We start from the raw sequence: 20790 nt of genomic DNA on the forward strand, positions 1-20790 counted from the left end.
AACAATTAACAGAAAATTTTATTTTGTTAGCGGAATATACAATTTTCTGAAGTCTGAAAAAAGAACATAAAAATAACACGGATTTAACAACACAAAAGGCCAAGTGAATAACACATATCTAGTACAGATAATATATTAAACCATCTAATAGCTTAATGAATTTCTACTGAAATAATACATATCTAACATGTGTGCCAAACACATAATGAGTCACTGGTTAAAATGGTTCACTGGTAAGGTGAAGACCTTGCATGAGAGTTGGAAGATTTATGACCACCACCAAGTCCATGCTTGCGTTTGTGCTTATTGCTTTTCTTCTTAATAGGTTGCTGTGGCTGTTCAGTGCTTTAAAAAAAAAAAAAAAAAAAGAAATATTCAGTACAATAACAAAAATATTATCAGCTGTTATTTATTCAATCTGCACTTTTATACTGAAAAACCTACCATTTAAAAAAAAAAAGCATAGTTATAAATTTTAAACCCATACTTTAATGATGGCATATTAATTGTAATAGACAAAATATCAGGGTTTCTAGTTGTCCTTCTAATTGGCTTTATTAAATAAAAAAACACTGTTTTATCAAATTAGAAATTATATTAAAAATCATCCTTTTACTTATTGAAAAGCACTTAAACTTTAAGGAAAAATATTCAACAATAGACATTTAATTTTCACAGCGTGCATAGCCAAATTTTTCAACAAAAAATAAGCACCTTTTAAGCATTCAAAAAATATTTTTAAGCACTTGTACAATTAGGATCTGTGCATTATTAAAAAGGCTTTCGCCCTATTGTAGAAAGTTCTTCATAGATACATTAACAAAAGGCAAAATAACTTTCAAAGGCTTCACATAAAAATAAAATAACTAGTTTCTGACAAAGAACTCTTTTCTTGATATTAGCCACGATAAAAATAATTTATACACAAATTTTAATATACTCAATATTGTGTAGCTCCTACTATTTTTTAAATTAATAATTAATTTTTTTAATTCTGCAAAAAGCTTCACTTCAAAATTCTAATTAATTTAACTGTTGTTATAAAAGGTTATTGTGCGTTTTCTTTTAAATTTAAATAAATATTATTTATAATACCATATTCAATGAAACATCAACAAGATTAATATTATTGATCATACTGAATTTATAAAAATGTGTAAGGAATTAGGCAAATTAAGAAAACTTTAATAAATTCGTGTTAACAAATGTAAATTAGTGAATGGCCCCAAATAAATTTTGATTAAAATTCATTACTTGGTTCAGTATTTCTTTAATGAAATGATAAAAAAAATTTAATTATTTTGAAATGTAAATACAATAATGAGTATTGAAGCTAATATTTTTGTCAGACGTAAATTACTATTATGGTGTTATTAACAAATTAACAAATCTGAGACAATTAAATTTTTTACTTCAATTGTTTTTAAATCAAATCATTAAGAGATGAATTAAATTATTTTGGAATGACAAACTTGAATAACATAAGATTTTTTGCTGCATTTAAATTATGGAAAGCTCCACTTTACTTTTCTAAAATCTTGCTTCTAAACATTAAGTTTTTTTTCTAATACAAATTAAGAGCCCAGAAAATTTTAAAAGTAATAATACAATAAAAAGTTAAAAAATAGTAAATAAAGTAATAAAGTACAATAAATTTTTTAAAAAACATTGTGCAATTGGAGGACGCTCCCTCATGTAAAAAAATTTATATTTAAAAATCTCAGTTTATTTTTTTAAAATTAAATGAATAAAAAGGGAAATGGTAATTTTGAGGTGATGAGGCTTTGTGACTCTTGACTTCTCTGACATGAAAATATGTACTCAGTGAATGGTCTGAAATCAAATTCAAAGATTAAGGTACTGATCTATAAATAGAATAGCACAAGAAGGCCATTAGCTTGTCATTGACGAAGACGCTTCACCAACGATTAAATTAACAAAAGAAATAAAATTTTTGATTGCTATTAAAATTTGGCAATGTTTAGTCGGTCCCCATGATCAGCGAAAATTCGAGATTTTTCAGTTTGATTTCAGAGAGCTAAAAATAAAGTCTGAAAGAGGGTCATATACTTTGCAAAATGAAACTGAGTTGCACAAAAAAATGCACAATTCCTTCCCAAAGAATCCAGCTCAGTATATAGGCATATGCAGACCTGCAAGTATTTCACCAAACATGTAAAATGATCAGAGCTTTCATACGCTACGAACCGACAGTACGCCGCAATGGATTGAGGTTGAATGAATAGTGAAAAATAAGCACCTTTAAGCAGTTTTTAAAAACGCTATGGACCCTATTTTAATATTAACAAAAATTGCCCCCCATTAACCCTTTAACGGGCCCTTTATTTTTAGTAAAGGAAAATTAAAGTATTTTTGGAATTGAAATTGTTTTAAGAACAGTAATTGATATATATATATAAAAAACTAATTTAGTTTATAAAAATGGCATTTTTTTTGTGATAAATATATTTAAGATGACCTATTAGGAACTTACTGACTTTTATTTTTCTTTATTTATAAAATAAATTCCTTAAATGCTACAAACTTCAAAAGGAATCATGTATTTTATGACTTTTATACGTTTTTTGAAAGTGACAAATGGTTACCAATTTTATTCAAACTCACTTCAAGAAAGCTGAAGTTATTGAAAAATGGAAACCTAAATTAAAAGTGGTAAAACGCGGTGGTAAGTATACTTACCATGGCCTTCAAAAGGGTTAAAAAAAGGTAATTTTAAAAATCAAGTGCTTTAAATTATTAATTTTTGCAATTAAATCAACAGAAAAAAAATCAGTATGTGACAAAAGTAAACAGGTGTTTCAAACTATCAATATAAATTTAAGACACATGAATCATAATTTTTACCAATAACTAACAGCTGAGCTACCTGATTACACAATTAAGAGTTCAATTTCAAATTGGTAAAGCAGAAGACTTAATGACTTACATACATGCAAAAATTTATCTAATGTATGCCAATAAGAATAGTAACATACTAACTTCAAGGTGATAAATGTAGAAACTAGAGTAAATAAGAAAATTGATGGACTATGAAAATAAACATAATATTCAAATGAACAAATAAAATAATGCATGTTAGTAAACTGGCAACAATTTCTAAAGTTAGAATTAAAGTGAATTAGTATGAAATAAGAGCTATTAATATTCAATATAAAATTTTGCGAGATTGTGATATGAAGTGATAGATAACTATTTGTCTTGTCATATAGTTCAGTTATCATTTTTTGAGATGTAAGACAAAAACAGAATGATTAATTTATTTTCTATTAATTAACCAAAAATAATAAACAATTCTGAACGAAACAGCTCTATTGCCTTTCATTTTAAAATTGTTTAAAAATCAATATAAACATAGAGTTTAAATTTGTTTTAAAAGTTTTAGAAAAATGGTTTCAGCATTCACCTGCAAAAATATGGTTTCAATTTCGAAAGCTATCAAAATTTAAATAATCACGGACTCTGGTTAATTTAAAAACATACATTTAAATATTAAAATATTAGATACAAGTTCATTTATATTTCTGCCTTCTGTGGTAAAATTTCAGAAAATATATTGAGTTAGTTTTGATAAAATAAAGATATTCATATACATAAAGTAATAACGAACAAGCTTCATATTGGGTCAAAGGAAAAATCAGGGTATTTAAAAAAAAAGGGACTAAATGGGGACATTTTTTGGAACAGTATAGATGTATATCAGGCTACTTTCACAAACAGTAAATTAAAAAAATATTAATTGCTCTACTTAAGTGTAATATGAGTAAATTTTATTGCTAAAAAATAAAATATATTATTTTTAAATTTCAGAATTACTTCGTTTAAAAGAGAAAATTTTAAATGTATCCAGCATAATTTTATCAACATAGGGAAATTTTTATAATAATGTTGCATTAAAAAATAACTAGTATCAATTAATATCCCCTCATACCAAGATATAATTAAAATTTGTATTTGAGTTCAAATAATTTTTAAGTAGAGTTTTAAATATCTGAAAATGAAAACAGTGGATGATCTCTCAATTCATCATTTAAAGATTCTATGATATGATTACTGCATTGTTGATTGGAATCTAACATTTTTAAATCAGATGAAAGAGATGAATCAATAACTGAAATTACAAAATTCCACCCTACAATATTTATTACTGCATTTGTTTAAAATAATATAATAAAAATGTGATACTAATATAAAATTGTTTTTAGAGTTTTTCTTCAATAAATTTCTATAATTAAACCAAAATGAAACCTGAGGGTAAAGCTACATGCTTGAACATGCATTAGACTGTTCCTAAATAGGTACTAACATTATAAATTAAAATAAAACGATTGATTGATTCATCAAATCACTTTAAAAATTCGTATTTATTTTCTTGGAAAATTGGATGTACTAAAAACAACCAAAAATAGAAATATCGTGACAAAATATTTTTATTTTTCTGAAAAATCAGGACAACTAGAAACCCTATAAAAAATTGAAATATTTTAAATATCGAATGATATAAACATTAAATATAATAATATAGCACATCTTTCTATCAGAGGGAATAAAAGATTTAAATTAAGAAAAAAAAAATAGGTTGAGAGTAAAATATTTTTTTACTAAGCCATTGGTTTCAGTTAAAAATATTTTATATACTATTAAATATTTATTAAAATTTTAAAAGACATTATTAAATGAATCTTAAGATTATGGTTTTTATAATCTTTATTCATCACATTTAACAAAATAACATAGCATCAACATAACAGATAGCTTCTTTTCAATCACAGTGCTCGGTGGTGAAATTTTTAATTTCAAATACTATCATTTATGCACAATACAATAATTTAAAACCTTACGTATTATTTGTTTTAAACTCTTTACTGCAAGAAAAAAAAGTTTTCTAAAAATTTTTTAAAGCAAGTTTTTTAAATTGCTATCAACTTCATTTAGAACAAAACATCTTTCAATCAACGTGAAATTTTTGCTTGTTTTTATAATAATGCACAATTTTAAAATAAATACCTTGATCCATCAGTAATCGCAAGAACTTCAGGCTCTGGGCTATGCGTCCTACGATGAGAATTATAACCGATCATTGGTCGCATAGGCTGAGGGTTAAAAGTTTGCGCTCTTTGTTGCCACTCTTGATTGAACTGGTCAGCATCATCTAAAAAATAATTTTACAAACAAAATTATTATTTTTAAAAAATTTTGTATGCTAAAAATATAATATTTCATGGAAAATATTCAGTAAATATAATTAAGAAATTCAGAATTAATAAAAGACCAACTAATTTTAACTTTACAAAAGAAAAGCTTTCATGTGATCTTTAAACTTAGGTAAATTAGTAATTTTTGATGAGGAAAGCAGTATAAATACCAGAATTAAACACTTAAAAACAAAAAAATAAATAAATAAAATTGGAGCAGTGTTCATAATAAGGTAGACAAAAACCCACATTTCTGTACAAAAATCAAACCTGCCTGGTTCTTCACATACATTTTATTTTTATTGTACAATTTGTTTTTGGATGTCATATGATACACAAGTTATGGTCCATTAATAAAATTTTTGTTTATAGCAGCTATATTTCATTTAAATTAAGGACAGAGTTGTAGGTAGCCCTTTTTCAAAATGTTTTCATATTTATAAATAAATAGAGAAATGAAAAATTTAATTAATAAGCAACATACAATTTTATAATGCATCTTCATTGCACTAAAATGAAAAGTGTTTTAAATAGATAAATAACTAAATAGAATCATACAGTTAGTATTTAAATTACATAAGTAACTTATGTAATTTAAATACATGACATAATTGAAATGCATACACATTTAAAACTGCCGATAGCAGTTTGAAATAAAAATACACTTCATTCAACAGAATGTATTTTTATTTGATTAATCAAGTATTTATAAATAAACTTTTATTTTGCTTATTATTCTGTTATCAGGACTAGACAAGTCATTGCAAGAAAAGGAGTGAAAAGTGATTGAATTTTTTAAAAAGAAATAGTAACCTACATTAAAAAGAATATAAATGTTAAGCACTTAATGCTGATTTTAAAAAGTATTTTTTATAGCTGTTAATTCATTTTCAAAACAGATTCTCCTCAAAACAATCGTGAAATTTTAACTGCTCAAAATTCTCTAATTATCTTTAAAGCCATTTACTTACTGTTTGCCAATACGCAATAATCATTAGTTTAATTGTTATTTGTAAGAGTTTATAGACTTTTCTACAGAACAATAAGAAAATGACAGAAAGGACGCTGATAGAAAAGTTTCAGGTGTATAGCTAGATTATGCATTCAAACTTGCCTTATTTGGAATTAACTATCACAAGCTTAAGTAACATAACTATGTCATCTGTTTTGTGTACTATCATTCAAAATTATAGTTCCGTTATAATTATGTTCCAGTCTCACTTCAACGATTTAATTTTATAGCGAATGAAATTAAAAAAACAAATTTGCATATTTCACTATCAGAATTGAATTTGCTTATGTTATAATTCTACAATTTTGTCAGGCAAAGTGCAGTGACAAAGGAAAATTGTTAACGGCGATTCTACTAGACTTGAGGCTACTACTACTAGACTGACTACTAGGCTTGCTTATCTTACAAATTTCTTGCTTCTTTTTTACTAAAAGTCAGAACCAATTTAGATAACTATAAATCCATAGGGTGACCTGGGTAATTCCTGATCAAAAAATGCAAACATCTATTTTGTGAAAAACTATTCAAGATAGAATTTTAATATTTACTGGAAGTTTAAGGCTGTATGAGATGAGTCCTATGCTACCTTCTTTTGTTTGAAAATCTAATTAGAATTTAAAAGATTTTAAATTTTAAGTGATCAGGAATTACCCCTTCTCCTGATCAATTCTGGGGTAAATCCTGATCATTTCTGGGGTAATTATTGATCACCAGTTTTTATAGTAAATGGGCTGTTTAAAAATAATTATACAATGGTAATAAGACATTAAGATCAAACAAATAAACCAAAAAGATATGTTTAAGCAGCTAATAAACCGTTTTATTTAAAATCAGGAATAAAGAGACACTTCAGCTCTGGCAACAGCTCTCACACTGAAATTTTCATTTTCAATCATTAAAAGAAATTCACTATTTTTGCTTTCTAGAAGCTTAATATCCGTTTTAAGCTTATAATTTCTCACCATATTTATATTAGGTTAATTTATCAACTTAAAAATTATTCTAACAATGTACACACATAAAATTAAGATAGAAGCAAGGTAAGACAAGCTAGAAATGGTGAGAACACATTTTTCTTGTATTCAGTTAAAAACAAATGTTGTGATTATAGTTAAAATATATTTTATAGTTGCTCCACTTAATAAATATGAACTGTTATTTAAGAAAAGACAATTAACTATTTATTAGCTACTTTTTATACTATTTATAAGAAGAGAAGACAATGATCAGCAATTACCCCATCTGTAGGGGGCAACATTTGATAGAGTTTCCTATAATCAATTATAATGTTTACAGTAGATGTGAAACAATTAAACAAAAGCTTACACTATTTTTATATCAAAGAAAAAGAAAGTAACTCAAAATATTTATTATTAAAAAAGAAGGGGGATCTTTGTAGAAATGTGCACATTTTGAAACCCATCTTTGAAATGGAAAATACAGAAAGCATTTTAAAAGATACTTGTTTTGTTAGATTAAACAAAAAACTATTATTAAGTAAATGTAGTTATACTTTAGTAAAGTGTACAAGCATTCTTGCCCATGTCTCAAATTTAAAAAAAATTTTATTTTTTTCAATAAAACTTAGGTGATCATTATTTACCCCAGAAACAGAGTGATCGTGAATTACCCCGGGTCACCCTACTAGAAAGATATACATAAAAGGTAAATATTTATATTTAGGACACAATTGTGATTAATAAAGAAGAAAAAGAAATGTGTTTTAGTTTGGGTATACTTTTTCCTACATAAATCTGTTGGCAAGATAATTTTTATTATTTTACACAATGGAGAATTACTTGTCATGAAAGCATAACTTTTGCGTGCATCCCATTCAAATTTTTATTTTCTGATTAAACTCTTTTCCTGATTATATTAGTCACCATAAAAACAATTTTAACACAATTCTAAAGATTTTCAATATTACGTGGCTCATTCTATTTTTAAATTAATAATTATTTAATTAATTATGTAAAAAAAGTTTAATTAAAAATTATAAATGTAACTATTATTTAAAAAGGTTATTGAGTGTATTATTTAGATTTAAATAAAGGTTATTTATAAAAGCATATTCAACAAACCATTAACTAAATTAATATTTCTGATCATACTGAATTTATAAAGATATATATAAAGAATTAAGCAAACTAAGAAAATTAATACATTTATATTACAAACGTAAATTAGTGAATGGCTAAAAAAATTTGCATTCTTATTTGTTACTTGGTTCAGTATTTTCTTCAATGAAATGATTAAAAAAATAGAATAATTTTGAATTGTAAATTATTGAAGCTAAACATTTTGTCAGAAGTAAATTATTATATGGTCTCTACATTCGTAACATTTAATAAATCTGAGATAATTGAATTTTATTTCAATTATTTGTAAATAAAATCATTAAGAGATAAATTAAAGTTTTTTGGAATGGCAAATCTGAATTTTTTTACAAAACCAAACATAAAATTTTTTGCTGCATTTTAAGTATTAAAAGATCACTTCATACTATTTAAAATCTTGCTTCTATACATCATTAAATTATCACATAAAACAACTTGAGAGTACTGAAAATTTCAAAAGTAATAATCCAATACTTAATTTAAAAAGAGCAATTAAGTCCAATAAAAGTTTACAAAAATTTTAAAGCAATTGGTGGATGGTCCCTCAGGTAAAAATATTACTTTTTGAAGTTACAATTAATTCTAAAATTTAACGAATAAAAGAGATGGAAATTTTGAGATGATGAAGCTTAGGGATTCTTGATTGCTCTGGGGTACCACATTAAAATGTATAATTAGGAAATGATTCCCAAGTCAAGTTCAAAGATTTTTGAACTGTTCCATAAATAGAATATTGCAAAAAGGACAATAGCTTGCCAGTGACGAAGATGATTCACCAACGATGAAATTAACAAGAGAAATAAAAATTTCTGTCGCTACTAGGAAGAAAAAAAATTGACAATGTTTAGTTAGTCCCTGTAATTAGCGAAAATTCGAGATTTTTTGGTTTGATTTCAGAGAGCGGAAAATGAAGCCTGAAATTGAGAATCTCTCGTGAAATGCATCAGACTTGTACATGAGAGGGCAAAAATTCTTCACACTGAATCCAGCTAATGCGGACTAGCAAGTATTTCATTAAACATATAAAACGATTATAGTTTTCATAAGCTACGAGCCAACGATATGCTGACAAAGATTGGAGTTGAGTTATTTGTGAAAACATTGCATAGAAGAATGTGAAGGTCGTTTCACATGATTAATTCATGGAGAAAATCAACATGGTAAAGAAGATATCTCATTTTAGAAAAGGGAAAATTAAGCACTTTTTAAAAACATCCATTGAAAAAAGCACCTTTAAGGGCTTTTAAAAAACAAAAATTGAAAATAAACACATTTAAGCTCTTTTTAAAAACGCTACGCACTCTGATGTTGTATATTTTACCCCAGAAGTAGAAATGTTGAATAATTATAACCGTAACCAAGTTTTTCAACTAAATTCTTTAACTGAAACTTAATTTGTTAAATTTTTATTTTAGGTGTTTTTCGTCACAAATTTTCCAGTTGTATACTTCCCCTGTAAGTCTTATATCAGGACACCTTATTACAATCAAACACATCTTTTTTAAAAAAAATAAAAACAAATTAACTATTAGAAATTTCATGTAAGAACATTTTTTTTAAAATCCACTTGGCGCAGTTTTAAATTAATATAGCTTTCATATGCTAAATAACTTAAAGAGTTGTTGAAAATTCAAAAACAATTAAAAATTAGTGCAGTTAACTAGAGTGGCAACAATTTTCTTTAAAGTTCTTAATTGATTGGAAGAATTATAATTTTTTTATTCCATCAGAAGTCATAAAAAAGATAAAACTACATAATATATAAGAATATACATGCTAAAATGAAACTGTTTCAATCAAAATTGTTTGCAAATATTCAAAATTAATGAAAAATATCAGTTTTAAAAACAATATCAGAATAAGTACTTGCACCTATGATAGGTTGGTATAGAATATAGATGGTTTTGTATCAGTTTAAATGGTAATTTGTACTTAGTACTTGAAAATATCTAGTACTTTAAATGAAATACATCATAAAATTAACACGAACATAATGTATAAATTCATTTCAGAATTATCAGATTTCACTAAACCCTTGCAAAAAAATAATAACTTAATAATTTTTTTTATATTCTACCTTTTAATATTAAAACTATACCTTATAACTTTGTATTTTGTAACTACCAAGAAACAGTATTCATTTAGACTATTTTGAGGAAATAGGTCCAGCAACAGTTCAACTTGCATGAGTTAGAAAGCGCTAACAAGAAAGAAACAATTACTTTGGACCTAGTTCAATAAACTCATTAATAATCTATAGGCTCATTTAAGATTTGTTCCCAATCGGACCATTTTTCAAACTAAAACGAGAGAGTTCACAACTTAAAATTGACGTTACTTTGACCTGCATTGTTAATATATCGTCCATATTTTTCTGCTTTAATAATAATACATCATATTTAATAATTTTTCCATCCAGGTTGCACAATTATTCTTAAGTCTGTAGTTCAAGCAAATAAAAATTCAACAAAACTATATTTAATAAAAATAATTGAAGCTCAACTTTATGATTTTCATACTTTTCATTAAGATAAATAACAGGTGCCAAAATTATAAAATTTTTGTGACAGATTTCCAGATGGTTTTATAAATTTCTATTTCAACAATATATTGCTGACAAGATTTTAGCAGATATATAGTGAGAATGAAGCAAGTTTAAAAGCGCCATACTAAATGTCATTATGACAGAACACAAGAAACTAATAGCCTGAGGAATGCAAGATTTGAAAGGAGCACATAATTCAATTGTTCGGCAAGATAATCAGCTATAAAGTGCAAAACTAATTTATTAAAACGACTACTAAATGAAAAATATTCATAATTACCATCCTCTAAGTTAATAAATTCATGGTTTTCTTCTTCATCGCCTGTGTATCTATTTTTCTTTTTTTCTACTACATGACCTCTCTCATGAAGGTGATGTCCAATAGCCATTTCTTGTAATCCAGTTCGGCTATCTTGAACTGAGCGCATTGTTTCTTTAACCTATGAAATAAATTTACTTTACATCAATAATTGAAAATTTAAAAGTAGAAACTAGGTGATTTAAAAAAAATATTTACACAGAAGTAAAAAAAAAAAAAAAAAAAAAAATTAGNAAAAAAAAAAAAAAAAACTCTTCAATTTCAATGGAATTTAAAGAAACAAAATGTATAAAAAATGTACCATCCTGTTCCAGGCTCAGCCCCAATACTTTTTTTTTTCCACAACATTTTTGCCCCATTGCATAATGAAGTTTACTTTGCAAAGAAATTTTTGCAACAACTTTATCAAATAGCTTAGCCAATACTTTGAAAACATGTTGGGTAAAAGTTAAGGTACTAATTTCTCAGTGATTTGTTTTTAATTCCTTTTTCTACTTCCTTATTCACTGCTACATTTTTAACTACTTTGACTGATAAGGAGCTTTAGCTCTTGATAACAACTAGTAGTAACATAGAAACAATATTTAAAGCACAACTAAAGATGTTACAATCACATTAAATCATTCACAAGAAATGCATGTGACTAAAACCAAAATAAAAATTTTACTTCCAAAAAAAAAAAAAAAAAAACATTCTTTCAAACTGCAAAGAAAGATTTGGTAGGCAAAACATGTGTCCAAGTCCTTACTAAGCAGGGTTCGTGATTTTTTTGATTATTTTAAAAGAAATCAGATTATTTTGATTTTTATTCAAATACACTATAAGAGTTTTAATTTATGATTAAAAAAACTTTATAAATGCTTAATCAAAATTAAATTAATATTAAAACTATATTATAACAATATTTTAGAAGCTCCAACTGACTAAAATAATTTTTCATTATAATGCATAGCGACCATTTTGATACAAAGGCATGATTGAAATTAAAAGACAAGATAAAATAGATAATTTAAAGAATACTACTTTAAATAGTAACACAAAGTTTCCAATAGCACACCATAATTTTAATTTAAAATTGTGATCTCTTTTTTTTTTCTTCTCATGATTTATAAAATGGCAAAATAAATGCAACATATTGTGTTTCTAAATGTTGTCATTCATCAAAAAATAAATATTCAATCTATATATTTTTATGTTAAAATATTCATTTTTAATCCTTTATCAAAATACATAAGTTAAGCTAAAAAACATTTTTAAAAAAATCTATGTACTCATTGGAATTTTTTTTCACAAAAGAAAATCTGATAATTTCAAAGATACCGTAAACATATTATGAGAAGAAAAATAAAAACCAGTTAATAACCCTACTGCTTCAAATAGACTTTGATAGGGAAGAATGACACTATATCAGGAAAAAAATATCNTGGGTTTCTCCAATAGGACTTCCCAAAAATTTTAGTTTTTGGAACATGGTCGGAAATTTTCAAAATTGGGAGAAAAAAAGCGGATTTCCGCTTTTTCGTGGAAGTCTTTCATCCCTTGGAGACGTGAACGGCAAAATGATCTCCAATGACTCACGGCAATGCGGATTAATATTTGAAACTGAATTCAGGTTTGCCAAATTTTGGACGTTTTGTCTCAGAATGGCGCAGCTTTGGCAGAAACTGAGCTGAATGTCGCAAAATGGCGCAGTTATGCCATTTTGTCTCAGTTAGTCGCAAATGGCGCAGGCGTAGCATCCCTGATATATATAAAAATCAGTTGATTTAAATCAATGATTTTTTTAAAAAAATCATTTGATTTTAATCATGATTTAAATCAAGCTGATTAAAATCATTCGTTGATTTAAATCAAGCTGATTTAAATCAATGAACCCTGTTACTAAGGGGTGAAAATATTTATATGACTAATTAATAAATGAAGTAGGGAAGGAACCTTTAATTTTTTGTAGAAAGATTGTCTCAGGAAAAAGTAAACCTTTCTTTATTTTTATAAAAATATTTTGTAGGGAAAAATCTAATTAATTAATTCAATTAATTTTTAATATTTTTAAACAATATTCTAGAAACCAAGCAAAATATTCAAATTAGCCCAATTTGACTGATTTCTACTATTCAATTAAACAAAAAAATAATAGAAAATTAAATAGTGAAATATTTTTATTCTTTACTTATAGCTAATAAGCTATACTTACTCCCCCTGGAGCCATTCTAGTAGATGCAGATGCTTGATAAACTTGAGGACGACCAGTTTCATCTGTAGTGTAGGTCATCACAGAGGAAGAAGAAAAACTATGACAATTGGGATTGGTCATTTGGTTCTAGAAGAGAAAAAAATAATTAAGCAAAGCAGATAAAAAGTAAATCAAAAAATTAATACTCAATTAATTTAATATTTTACCCATTAGTACTTATGCTGTTATAAGCCACAGAAAAAAGTAAAACTTAATAATTTTTTGTTTTTATAATATAAATAGCCCTTAACTTTAAGGCATGTCAGGCGATGGTATCTACATGTAAAAATGCATCAATAAAGTGAATATCAGGCAATGGCAATACCAGAGTTCTTTTGCTTTTCAAAAGCATTTTAAACACAAATGCAAATTTAAATTTTACTTGCAACTATTATTACAAGTTGATGGAAGTGAAAAAAATGTCAACAAAAGATTGTGGTTGGATGCTGTCAAATCAGTGCCGATTACATAACAAAACACTGTAATTATTATTACATAACAAAACACTGTAATATTCTTCCTCTAAATATCATTAAAATGTTTAAAAAAATTTTTTTTTGTTTTTTAGTTACTATTACTCGATCAAAAATTAAGCTTAAGATAATGGTACTAGAAAATTTTGATGAATGTTTATAACATTAGCACTTAGGTAAACTTTTATGAATCGCAGCTAGTCTACCAATTTCTAGCTTAATAGTTAACATTAAAAAATCTTTAGAATTTGAAGCAATTCTTAAGACATTGCATATGATGCTATTGTCACGCACCCTCACAGAACTATAGCATGCTTGTGTGTTTTTCATTATTATTATTTTTTTTTTTTACTTAAATAGGGTTTGGGGTTTGTTTAACAATGCAATATGAACTATAGATTAAACAAATTTTATAAATAAATTTATATAAGTGGAATATTATTAAAAACTTGTAACATTACGTTTGAAGCTATATTACAGCATTAAAAATTATCTTACAGTGATATATATTGCAAGCAAATACACCATTCAAATTTATTGAAAATGTAATTAGCATTCATAACTAAAAAATGGGCCCAATTAAAAAATTAATTTCGCAGATTTTTATTAAAATTATGAAGATTTGACGATTGTGTTTTAATCCTCGGAACTGATAAAATTTTTGCTGATGCTCCGATTTTTTCAGAAAAAAAAAACATATGTAGTAATTACTTTTTACAGATGTATAAAAACTGAATTAAACTTTTCAGGGCCTTTACTTCAAATAAAAGAATTTTAAGATTTTTTTTAAAATTATCATTTCAAAAGTACTAATGTATTTTCTCTAATTGAAATTTTTTAATAAAGCAATGTATTACATTAAAACTATGAAAAGAAGAAAAAAAATTCGCAATGCTTTGCCAATTTTAAAAAATAATTTCTTAAAAAAAAATTTTAAAAAACATTTGCTTTAAATCAACAAACATCACAAAAAGCATTATTGATTTTTAGAGCAGCCATATGCTAAGTAACCAAGCTTAATAAACATATATACTTGAACTTTACATGTAAGGTGCATAATTACGGAAGTGATATTCATTAGAAAAAACATAGATATTCATAATACATTATTATACTGTAGCTCCATTGACCAGATGAATTAATAAATGATAGAAGCATCTTAAAATTATGCTTAAATTTAAAAGTAAAAAAAAAAAAAAAAAAAAAAAAAAAAAAAAAAAATTAATGATAGAAGAAGAGATTCAAGTGAAAAGAAATCATTTAATTAAACTGATAAAATCATAAAATAATTTTCAGGGTAGCCCACTGCATTAATTGATTTATCACCGGACAGACTTAGAAAAAATGAAAAACTTTCTGCGAACACAAATTTTCAATTAAGGAACTTCTTGTGTGTATTGACAGACTCTTGTAGATAGCTTCAACCCTTTTCGTCATCACCTAATTTTGGAGAATTTGTTTGAAAATCGCTGATTTTTTTTAAAAAAAAATTAAGCAACTATATTGATTTAACCACACACATTAGATTGGTAAAAAAATCGAAAAAACTAACACTAAAAATCTGAAAATGATATGCGTAAAAACAAACTAATGTGCATAACTTATGCAACGAAAGCGATGCCAATAAAAATGTGCTATAAGTAACTGTCAGAGAAAGGAAGGGAAAAAAAAAATCGCAGAAAATCTGGTGCAGATGCATAAAAAATCAGTTAAAATTTTAATAAAACAATACTTTTACTTACAAAGCCAGCAAACATATCGTCCATATTAGGAAATAGACTACCACCAAATCCAAATGGCATTAACATGCTATTATGAGAAGAACTCCTATTCAGCTGTTGTCCATGAGGATCAAAACCTCTGTGTCTTCCAAATAAACCAAATGGGGACATCATATTATCCATCATAGATTCCATTCTTCTCATGGATTCCATTGGTCCACTAAAAAATTAAAAACTTTATTAAAAATTTACAATAATAAAGTTGAGTTCATAAAAAATTTATAATTAACATTTTCAGTATAATAGATTTTGCAAAACTTCTTTTCTAACTATTTATGCTTTGTTTAACCACTTTAAATAAATTTTAAAAAATTTACTGTTTGAAAATATTAATTTTACTAAAATTTATAACAGATTGCTAATACTAAAATAAATTTTTTAAGTGTTTACATTTTTGGTTGAATTAGAATATCTTCAAATTGTCAATGACAGACTTAGTATAGTCTTACTCCAACTACAAGCAGAAGGAACTTAATTAAAATTATTTAATTTAATTTAATTAAAATTAAAACAAATGTCTATTTCATTTAAATTTTAAATATACAAAAATTCATTTTTCCTAACGTTGCAAACAGGGTTGGCAGGTTTTTGACATGTGACAGTTTTTGACAGTTTAAACCATGGTTTAAACCGTCACGTCAAAAACCTCACTGTCAAAAATGTCGAAAATGTCAAAAACCTATATTCATATGTGAAATTTACTTAATACATAAAATTTATATATTTTTTATAAAGGATAGTGTTTCTAAATATGTTCTAGAAAAAACAAATTTAAAATTTTGAAGAAACACTTATATTTTGAATAGTAACTGAAATCTTGTACTTTTGAAAGCTCGCATCTTTTGTAATATTATGTATTCATTTTCATGTGTAATTGAAAATCTGCAGTGATATTATTAAGAAATTTATTTATAACCAAATTTAGTGTATAGTATAGATTATACTAAAAATTAGACATTTTTAAAGATAAACATTAGCAGTTTTGTACATTAGACATCTTTTAAAGAAAAATCTTTTTAATATTCTTTTAAATCTTCTTAATAATCTTTTTAACATAAGACAATACAAATTTAAGTGCTTTCTGTTAAATACACAGAGTAGTTAGTGTCGATTTACAGTATATTCAGCCTATTCATTTACTATGCTGAAAATTTAGTTTATCCAAATACTTGTGAATTTCATTTTGCTGAATACTATATAGTTTTGTTGAATATCTAAATATTCAGCTGTTGAATAATTACTTCTTGCTTTCAAGATATGCATTATTTGTATTCTTAATACAAGTGGGGAAAAAAAATTAAGAGGTAAAAATTGTTTTAAAATGATAAGTGTAATAATTATAAATAAATATAATAAACAATATGAATTATATTTATCATTATTCACAAATATAACTACTTTTAAATTCAAATTAACATACTGGATAATAAAGATATTCGGTATAACATTAAAAATTTTTTTTATACACTTGTATCAAGTTTGTATTTATACAACATAACTTGTAAGTTCCTTATAAATATTAGTTATATGTTCCTTATATGTCAAAAATGCATAGTAATAAACTTTTAATTTTCTTAAGTATCAAAAAAAAAAAAATTTTTTTTTTAAATATAAATATTTAAACAATTTTTGTGCAAAATTTTTCTGCACATGCATTTGAATATAAATTTCTGAGATTTTAAATCTGTTATTTTACCTTAATTTTAATTAAAAAATATTTTAAAACCTGCTGATTACCTATAGTATAATTAAATTTCAATATAATGCATGGCAACTGTTGGTAGTTTTGAAGTTTATATATTTTTTTGGCAAACTTTAGTTTTTGACATTTTTGACGGGTTTTTGACGGTTTAAACCAGTATTATACCCTTGTCATGTCAAAAACCTCTTTTTGACGTCAAAAACCCAACCCTGGTTGCAAATCTTAAAAAGATCTTTAATGATAAAATGGTTAAAATTGAAACACATGGAAAAAAATTACAGAAAGATTTCCATATAAGTATCGATCTTAAAATGATTGGACAAGTTTTTGAACCATCTGGACAATGGTCCGTAAGAAACTAATAAAAAAATCACAGATTTTTTTATTAGTTTCATGCGGGCCATTGGCAACTCTACCAACTCGTAGCCACCACATAGGCAAATCTCTAAAAATATATCTTTTCAAATTTTTTTTACAAGTTTAAAATACCTTTGACACACTAGCTATTACATTTGCAGGAGTAATTGTGACACAAAATGAAAAACCCTGAAAATTTTATGGACAAAAAATTGATATCAAGATAACAATTTACAAACTAAAATTTTTACATATTTTAACATAATTTTTTAAACTAACCTTTATAATTTAATTATCTACCAATAAAGAATATCACATCTTTGTAACTAATTCAAAAAAATACTTCTTACAAGAACTGCGATTTTGTATTTTAAAATTGCGTGAATATGAATTGCAAAATTGGATTTAAAAATCGTGTGAATTGAGATATTGGACGCCATAAATACAAATTGCGATATTGAAAATGCATGAATATGAATTACACTATTGGATTTTTAAACTGTGTGAACAGGAATCTTGATGTATGATTTTTATATTGAGTGAATATGAATTGCAACGCCTAACTTTTTAGTCAGGTAAATACAAATATCGATTTTGATATTAAAAATTGTGACATCACAGTTCCAAATATTCAAAACAGCAAAAATTAGCCAAACCAAAAGAATCAAATTGGCAGAAGAATCACGTGATACATCTCTAACAGGATTTAGCATAAGTTTTTTTGTTGCAGTCGGATTAGAAGTTTTTGGATTCTTGGAAGTTCGCAAAATAATTTTCTTGAGATATGAGGCGATACTCAAAATCTTTGTGGAAAAATTACATGCCCCGCTTTTAGTTTTTAGGCACAGAAGAATTCGGAATTTCAGGGTACATCTGGAATACAATCACCTTTGTATTTGGTGCAAACAGGTACCAATATGGAAACATATCCCTAAAAATCACAATATCATAAATTATTTTCTTGACATACGATGCAATAGTCAAAATCTTTGAGGAAAAATTACATGCCCTGCTTCTAGTTTTTAGGCACAGAAGAATTCGGAATTCCGGGGTACAATCACCTTTGTATTTGGTGCAAACAGACACCAATATAGAAACATATCCCTAAAAATCACAATAATATCATAAATACTAACATAATGTTTAACACCATTAGCTTGAAACCTCAACAAGGAGAAGAGCGAAAGAAAAAAATCAAACTAGATTTAACATGAACTTTTGTTAACACAAAAGAAATCATAAACCAGGAATTAATGCATTGTAACTAGTTAAAAAATGTAGAGTTTAGTTAACGTTGATTACAAATAATAAATTTTGAACACATTTCACACAAAAGTTATTTTCAATTTATCAGGCTTCAATTTTACATCAAAATCAAACTACGATTCTTAGGACATCTTTCAATTGCACGCCAAACATTTTTAAAACTAATAATTATGAAAGTATATAATTTTGATACCTAATTTTGATTATTATTATAACAATCACTTCTCAATTATGTTAAATCCACAAAAATAAATGTTTCCCTCAACATACAACATTTATATCAAGGTAGCTGGCAGCTGATCCACTTGACCAAAGTTGACTTAATTGTATCTTGTAAAAATATACGTAAACAAGGAAATCTTTTATACCAGTACTTGCTTGCTTTAATTGATATAGCCAAATAAAACTGCCCTATTTAAAAAATAGAAATAAATTTTTAAGAAATATAATAATTTTTTTTCTCCTGTGGTGAAGAATTACGTTTACTAGATGAAGTAACATAACTTATTCATCGTGTTTCCTCCACTATTTATGGAGAATTTACGCGTTTTAACGCGTTAGCGGAATCACTAATATGTCAACGAAAAAAATTTAATGGAGTTCAGATAATTATGCAAATTTATATTAAAGTTTCAACAATAAATTTTAAAGCAATGAATATTAAGAGAAAAATAGAATCTAAATTAAATAAAAAGTGCCATTACTAATGAAATGAAGACTTCGAACATTCATTAGATTATAACACAAGCATACAGCTATTTAGAAGCTATAGAAAAAAAGATTTCAACAAATAGCTCAACAATGATATCTGCTAAACATTAAAATCTCAAACAAAAAGATTAATTTTTCACATCATTTTTAACATAGCACATTTTAAGATTAATTGTAAACAATTTGAAGAGTAACCCATATTTTTTTTTTCTTTTTACCTGAAGAAAGGATCGTCATCAAAACCTCGCAACATAATGCAAATTTTAAACACTACCAAAGAATTTAAGTAAAATCAACTTCTTCAATTAAAAAATTTTCAAAATTTACAATATTAGTACAGATTACAGTAATAACAAATATATATTTTAAAATAATATCTAACTCAATGAAGCAGACGCAATCGAACACCTTCGTAATTATTCTAAAAATTGACCAACAATCTGCCAGAATGCCAATTCTGCTAGATGCTAGAAATTTCTGTGTTTTCTGACGTCATCATGCGCATGAAGATAAACAAATGAAATCGAAAGAAAAAAGACAGAACCTCAAAAATTTATAACATTTTCAACAAGAAAATATTATTATAATATTTTACATGTTCTCAAACATATTTTTATCACAAAAGACAAACATTGCCTTTAAAAAAGAATTTTATCAAAAATATGTTTTTCTGGAGTTATAAAGAATTTTAAACAAAATGTTTAATTTTTTTATAAACTCTAGTCATTCAAAATTTTAAAAATTATATGTTAAAAGTTTATAATTTCATAATTGATTTAAGATGAATAATGGTGGCATAAGTAAATAACAAAAGTAAATAAACAAATCAGGCAAATGGAGGCCTACTTGAATTTTCAACGAATTTAAAAACTAGCTCAATATCTCTATAATTTTCTATGTATTAATTATTTTATCATGAATATATCTTAAATTTTTTGAATACTGAATATTGTTCTGAAATTCAAAATGGGGGACAGGGAACAAAGAGCAGAGCAAAATAAATCTGGTAATAATTTTTTATTTTATTCTTAATTAAGAAATTTCTGGCAAATCTTGTAGTT

At 25.8% G+C, this 20790-nt stretch overlaps 2 protein-coding genes across 5 annotated transcripts in view; one reads left to right on the forward strand and one right to left on the reverse strand.

Annotated features, from left to right (window-relative positions):
- LOC107439480 (myeloid leukemia factor) lies at positions 1–20539 on the reverse strand. 3 transcript variants are annotated; one of them, XM_071187190.1, is made up of 6 exons: positions 20112–20539; positions 15655–15853; positions 13401–13526; positions 11168–11327; positions 5026–5170; positions 1–345 (listed from the first exon to the last, which is right to left on the reverse strand). In XM_071187190.1, exons 2-6 carry the CDS (start codon positions 15844–15846, stop codon positions 228–230), a joined length of 741 nt encoding a protein of 246 aa, XP_071043291.1. In that variant the 5' UTR covers positions 15847–15853; positions 20112–20539; the 3' UTR covers positions 1–227. The 3 variants fall into 3 exon arrangements, with proteins under 3 accessions (XP_071043291.1, XP_015907594.1, XP_071043292.1); XM_016052108.3 differs by having other exon boundaries at positions 19948–20314; XM_071187191.1 differs by lacking the exon at positions 20112–20539 and adding an exon at positions 19723–19928.
- LOC107439479 (DNA polymerase kappa) overlaps positions 20410–20790 on the forward strand; it is a 16117-nt gene continuing 15736 nt past the window's right edge. Inside the window, exon 1 of one of the 2 annotated variants that reach the window (XM_016052107.3) lies at positions 20410–20735. In XM_016052107.3, the coding sequence (XP_015907593.1) occupies positions 20696–20735 (40 nt within the window). In that variant the 5' untranslated portion in view covers positions 20410–20695. The remainder of the gene's footprint in view (positions 20736–20790) is intronic. The other variant, XM_043052373.2, reaches the window with a different exon arrangement.

Source organism: Parasteatoda tepidariorum, chromosome 10, assembly GCF_043381705.1.
Source record: "Parasteatoda tepidariorum isolate YZ-2023 chromosome 10, CAS_Ptep_4.0, whole genome shotgun sequence".
NCBI classification, from domain to species: Eukaryota; Metazoa; Arthropoda; class Arachnida; order Araneae; family Theridiidae; genus Parasteatoda; species Parasteatoda tepidariorum.